Source organism: Pipistrellus kuhlii, unplaced genomic scaffold (genome assembly GCF_014108245.1).
Source record: "Pipistrellus kuhlii isolate mPipKuh1 unplaced genomic scaffold, mPipKuh1.p scaffold_m20_p_10, whole genome shotgun sequence".
NCBI lineage: Eukaryota > Metazoa > Chordata > Mammalia > Chiroptera > Vespertilionidae > Pipistrellus > Pipistrellus kuhlii.
The window spans coordinates 15,716,948-15,723,222 of NW_023425405.1; the positions used below are offsets into that span (position 1 = coordinate 15,716,948).

Consider the following 6,275-nt stretch of genomic DNA (forward strand, 5'->3'; position numbering starts at 1 on the left):
CCATGTTGTGAAGCAGCTATCATATCACTCACATGTTGCAGCTTTGAGGCCCAAAGAAGTTATTGCCTGAGGACGCAACTGGAAAATTATAGAGGCAAAACTCAGACTCAGGTCTCTGGACTCCAATCCCAGACAGTTTCTAAGTGAATAATACAATATTTTAAAGGCCATTTATGAAATTACGTAATATCGGAAACTTACTTAAAAATGATAGCCTGGGGGGTGTGAATGAGAGGATGAAGGAACATGATTGGCCATGTGTGGATAATTACCGGGGCTGGGTGACGGGTACGTGGAAGTTCACTGTATGTTTCTCTATATCTTAGAATAGGTTTGAGAATTCCAACAGTAAAATGTTAAATACAATACCGCAGCTTTGTGAGCAGTTTGCTATCTTATGAAGGAGAGATTGCAAGCCATGCAAGCCTGCTCATTCGTGGCCCAATGAACCCAAGTGCTTTGAATGTAAGCCTGCCTTTCCTTTTGAAGGGTGTTCTTTGTTTGCCAAGGAGCGAGAGAGGTTATGACAGGTGTCTGTGAGGTCAGGTTGCTGAGCACCTTCTGGTGACACTGACCTTCCGACCATGTGAGCCGACACACAGGTCTTGCCATGTTCAGTGTTCACAACCACAAACTCTGCAGCTGGACTGCCTGAGTTTGGCCCCTGCTTCTGCCACTTACTAGCTATACACCCTGTGCAAGCCACTTACCCTCTCTGCACCTCAGCTTCACCATCTAGAAAGTGGACAAGGACAGAAACTTCCTCCCAGATTACAAGGATTGAATGAGTTAATGTCGCCAAAAGGCTCAACCTAATGTCTGCACACAGTACGTTTTATGTAAATAAAATAAAATAAAAATTTCTTTTCTCATACTTTTTATTCCCTCCCTCTTTGGGCCACAGAAGCAGTCACCAGAACCGAGGCTTTCCTGGGGATTATGTGAGCTGACTTGTGCCGACTTGTGTGTATCTGTCGCATTCTTGGGCAAGTGGCTGGGAAGCAAGACACTGTGCTTGGGTTTTGGTTTTCCTCCCCCAGTCAGCTGCCACGATGAGACTGATGTACATCACGTTTTCATAAAGCCAGCAGGTGCTTTTTCTTTCATAGTTTTTCTTAAAAACCCCAGTTTCTGTTCTCCAGAGCATAGCTTCTTTGTCCCATCTCTTCCTCATCCAGCCCTCACAACTTATCAAATTTGATGGTAATGTTATCAATCCACTGATGATGTCCTCGGTGAAGTGGAGGAAATCCAGTTTATTATGTCCTCTCACTGCAGACCCTCTGGCCATCTTGACAGCTTCTGCTCCCTCTAGTCCCTCAGCTCTGCCTTGGTTTCCCTATCGAGAAGGGGAATCTTCTGCTGTCCTATGTGTCCTGAAACTAACACCCAAGAGAAGGCTGGAAATTCTCAGGGAGTTTCTCAGCTTCCTCCAAGGCACAGCCAGGGTCCGAGAGGTCGTGAGGATGAGGACAAGCAGGGTGAGCTGGAGCAGGGGCAGGGCAGACCAAACCTCTTTACCGCAGAAGAAGGAAGCACACTGTGGAGGGAGAATAAATAGAGGGGCCCAGGGCAGCCGTCCAGGCCCTCCAGGGGCACACTGACTGTAGGAGCAGCGGGCCAGGGGGGAGCCCAGCACACCGGCTCCAGGCCCCTCGCCCGCCTCAGCCCCTGAGGGAGAGACGCTTGTAGGCCTTGTTCATCTGCTCCAAGAAGATGAAGGTGAGGACGGTGTGGGGGCCCAGGCGGGCGTAGTATGGCGTACAGCCCTTCCACAGGCTGAGGAAGCCCTCGTAGCGAACCACCTTCGCCAGCACATCCAGGCCGTTCCTGTGCTCCGGCTTCCCGTCTATCATTCGCATGTTCTGGATCCGGGTCTTGACGATGTCCACGGGCATTGAGGCGGCCGTCGTGACCAGGCTGCTGGCCATGCTGGCACAGAAGTGCAACGAGATGTTGTCAGTGAAGTAACCCGAGTCCAGCAGGAACTGCTTGCACTGGAAGTAAGAGGCGAGCTGGGCAGCGTTGACCACGACCGCCCGGGCCATGGTAGGGATGCAGCCCCTCCACAGGGCGGGGACCCCCTCCTCCCGAGCGATTCGATTCAGGGCGTTAAACACGTTGGTGTAGCCACGGCGTTGGTTCGCTGGGAGCCGGCCGTCGGCAGTCATGCGGATGAGAGCCACGTCGGCGGGGGTTCCCACAAAGGCGCCCGTGGCACCCGCCGCCATGCCCAGCACGACCTTCAGCAGGAAGCCGGGCGGGGTGCCGTCAGCCCCGGTCAGGCGCTCGGACAGCACCGTGTAGATGCCGAGGCGGGTGGTGGTGTAGGTGGCCTGGCGCAGGAGGCCGGCTGACAGCCCGGTGTAGACGCCCCGCAGCCCCCCTTCCGCCCTGAGGATGCTGGCGAGGGCGTGGAAGCTGGTCTTGTACTCCCGCGTCTTGGCTCCTTGTCCGCTCAGCTGCATCCGGTTCTTCACCAGGTCCAGCGGCTGTACAAACACCGTGGCTCCCATCCCGGCCAGGCCCCCAAACAGGAACTTGACGGACTTAGAGGACGTCCGGGGTTTCCCGTCCATCCCGCCGGCCGTGGGACTCGCCGTTGCCGCCATCGCTACTCGATGGCCCTGGATGGTGCCGTGTGCGCGTGCGCGGTCCCGCTCGTGCCCAAGGTGACACCACGCGCAACAGGGGTGAGGGCGCGCGCATGCGCACGGGCCGGCAGCTCCCTAAAATAAAAAAAATATTTAATAAAATCTACAAAACTCTCTTTCCATGAATCAACTTTTGTCTGCATGCAGTTTTCTGGTTCCTTTGTCTCTTTCAGCACTGGAAGAAAAAGCAATGGGTAAATCACTAATTCCCTCAATTGTTATTGAGGCCCTATTTCATTCCTCTGGTGATAAAGAGGAGAGTCTGACAGCAGGAACACAGGTTAGTTGGAAAAGGTGGACCGTTAACTGAATCAATAGTTATTTTTTGTTTGCTAATCCTCACCCGACGATATTTTTCCATTGATTTATTTTTTTAAAAAAACAAACAAACATATCTTTATTGATTTCAAAGCAGAAGAGAGAGGGAGAGAGAGATAGACACATCAATGGTGAGAGAGAATCATTGATCAGCTGGGGCAAGACCGAAGCCTGGCATGTGCCCTTTACTGGAATTGAACACGGGACCCTTTGGTCTGCAGGCTGATGCTCTATCCACTGAACCAAACTGGCTAGGGCTAAGTCAATAGTTCTTAATATTTACTAAGGCATAGACCTTTAGAGAATTGTGGGGAGATTTTAAATCATCTCTACAAAATACTCAGAACACATAAATTGTTGGGTATAACTTAACTCTAGATACTGGGTTAAGAACCCCTAAATTAAATAATTATAAATACTATGATAAATAGTATGCTGAGAATATATTCCCTGTTTACCTCTCCAGTTTTTCAACACTGCCCTCCCCTCTCCCAAGTTCTGCTATATGGACCTCTTTTATTCTTTAATAAATCAGTTTCCAAAGTCTTGCTTGTACACCTCAATTAGAAAACACAGCAAATAAATAAACCCAATCTTCTGAACATGTATATGTATTATATATGTAATATGAATATATATTTACATACATACTCCAAGGTGTGTATATCTATTTATAAATTGTATAATGTATTACTACCATTAATATATCAAGACAAGGAGAACTATAAAGATTCAACATTAACAGCAGAGTATGCAAATCCATATTGCAAAAAGATTTGGTGATAATTTTATATTCTTTAGGCAGAATTCTTGTCAGGCCTGATTAAATGGTTGTTTTGATCTCATAATGTGGCTGACAAAGAGCTTGTATGTGGAATGTCAGTTCAGGAGAGAATCCTTGTTCACTGGTACTTAAATTATTAACTTTACCTTCAATCAGTGAATCCTTTGCAGGAGCCTCTTTAAGCCACGTTTCGTTTTTTGAGAGTTGGTTTAGAACAGTGGTCGGCAAACTGCGGCTCACGAGCCACATGTGGCTCTTTGGCTCCTTGAGTGTTCTAATGCCACTTCTTCAAAACAGACTCACCCAGGCCGAAAACCGACTTCTGTGCATGGGCCACAAAGTTGCAATCACACTGTACGTGCGCACCCATACATAGTATTTTGTGGAAGAACCACACTCAAGGGGCCAAAGAGCCACATGTGGCTTGCGAGCCACAGTTTGCCAATCATGGATCTAGGTCACGAAAGTGGGTAAGATTCTTCCCTGTCCTGAGGAGGTTCCAGTCTATTGGGAATGAGACATGTAATTTCACGTAAGGTAGGATTTGTTCAGTAAGAGAGGAACCAGATGGGAATTCAGAAGGGAAAGAGCAAAATGTCACTTCTGGAGGAGGGTGACAGGAGATAGGGGTCTGCTTAGAAATGGCCACACAGAGTCACGGTGAGCGGTCACCTCTACTTGATGGCAGTGGCAGCAGGAAAATGTGTCTGTGTTGGCATTATTCTCAAAAAGCTCACTGGCCCTTTAAAACCCATTCTCCACGGTGACTTTTAAAAATAGCAGTTAGTGTGGAGCCTTTATGAAAGTCTAAATAAATTACATTCATTGGTTTCCCCTTGTCCACACATTAATCTTTTCAAAGGCCGTGGTGCATTAATCAGGCCCGGGCTACTCCTGCGATTGCCTTTTCACTGGACGTCTACGTACCTGAGTGCACCCCATGGATTCCAGCACCTGCCTGGGCCTGGGTGGGGCAGGGCGGGCTTGCCTGTGGTTCCCAGAAGCCCCCCCCCCCCCCAAGCCTCCTCCAGGCTGGGGGTCTCACTGGGGTTTTTCAGGCCCTCAGACATTAGGGCTCTCTGTGGCGACAGTTCACACATGGGCTGAGAGTTGCCCAATTCCAGCCCGCTCCCCCCCAACCCTCTAAAAGTCTTGGTGGAGCCTTGCCCCTCCCTTCTCAGAGACTTAGCGAGTTGAACAGCCCAGTAATTTAATACTATTCGGTTAGCTATCTCCCAACTACCTGCTTGGGTAAACCTAGAAGTGGCTCGGCTGGCATGGCTCAGTGGTTGAGCATCAACCTGTGAACATATAAGTCGTGAAGCCAACTGTTGGGCTAGAGCCGTAGTCAGCAAACTCATTAGTCAACGGAGCCAAATATCAACAGTACAATGACTGAAATTTCTTTGGAGAGCCAAATGTTTTAAACTTAAACTATATAGGTAGGTATAATTAGGGTACGTGGTATTTTGTGGAAGGGCCACACTCAAGGGACCAAAGAGCCGCATACGGCTCACGAGCCCCAGTTTGCCGACTACTGGCTAGTAGGGGTGTCGAACTCAATCAGAGAAGGGGCCAAAATCTAAAATCCAGCCTAAATCATGGGCCGAATGGTTTACTGAACAGTCATAAACTGTCATTGTGATGGAAACGCAGCGGAGTGCAGTGATGACAGCACGGTGCGGGCCACATTGCAAGGCCTGGCGGGACGGATTTGGCCCGCGGGCCTTGTGTTTGACACATGTGGGCTAGAGTGAATGCCTGAGTTGAGTGAAACCGGATCAGCGGGATTGCTGGGAGCTGCACCTGCAGTCCTCGTCCACACGTGAACTTGATTCAGGTGACGAGGTTCTGCACGTTGATGCCAAAATAAGATGAGACTTCTGACGGTATGGGTAGAGAGCGGGTGTATTTTTCCTGGGGAATAAATGTGTGTCATCAGGGCCAAGGGAGGATGGTGGTGGGCACTCCTCAGGATGCCCCTCATGATCCCTGCCTCCTGCTGTTCACATCCTTGTACAGTCCCTCCCACATGGGACTGAATTTGGGTTGGATGACCAAGAAAATACATCACAGTGACTTCATTCTGCCCTGGCCGGTGTGGCTCAGTTGGTTGGTCACCATACCATACACTGATAGGTTACTGGTTGGGTTCCTGGTCAGGGCACATAACCAGGGATGCCGGCTGGATCCCCTGGTAGGAGGCCTGCAGGAGGCAACCAATAGGTGTTCCGCTCTCACGTTGATGTTTCTCTCTCTCCTGCTCCCTACCTCTCTCTCTTAAAAAAAAAAAAAAAATAAAAAAAAATATATATATATATATATACACACACAGTATATATATACAGTATATATATACAGTATATATACTGTATATATACAGTATATATATATATATATAAAGTGACCCCATTTCCCCATAATTCCCGACACACAGAAACTGGGAAATAATATGTTTGTTTAAAGCTTCCCAGTTTGGGGTGATTTTTTATGCATACATTTAGCACATGGGTCTCCCC

At 48.7% G+C, this 6,275-nt stretch overlaps 1 protein-coding gene across 1 annotated transcript; it reads right to left on the minus strand.

Moving 5' to 3' along the window:
- Positions 1-860: 860 nt before the first annotated feature.
- LOC118713054 (mitochondrial 2-oxoglutarate/malate carrier protein-like) lies at positions 861-2,644 on the minus strand. The gene has a single exon (XM_036427410.2). The coding sequence runs from the start codon at positions 2,610-2,612 to the stop codon at positions 1,665-1,667; it is 948 nt and encodes a 315-aa protein (XP_036283303.1). The 5' UTR covers positions 2,613-2,644; the 3' UTR covers positions 861-1,664.
- Positions 2,645-6,275: the final 3,631 nt, after the last annotated feature.

What these genes read in the sequence shown, in the direction of transcription:
- LOC118713054 (XM_036427410.2), bottom strand. Translation starts at nt 2,612, where the DNA reads ATGGCGGCAACGGCGAGTCCCACGGCCGGCGGGATGGACGGGAAACCC.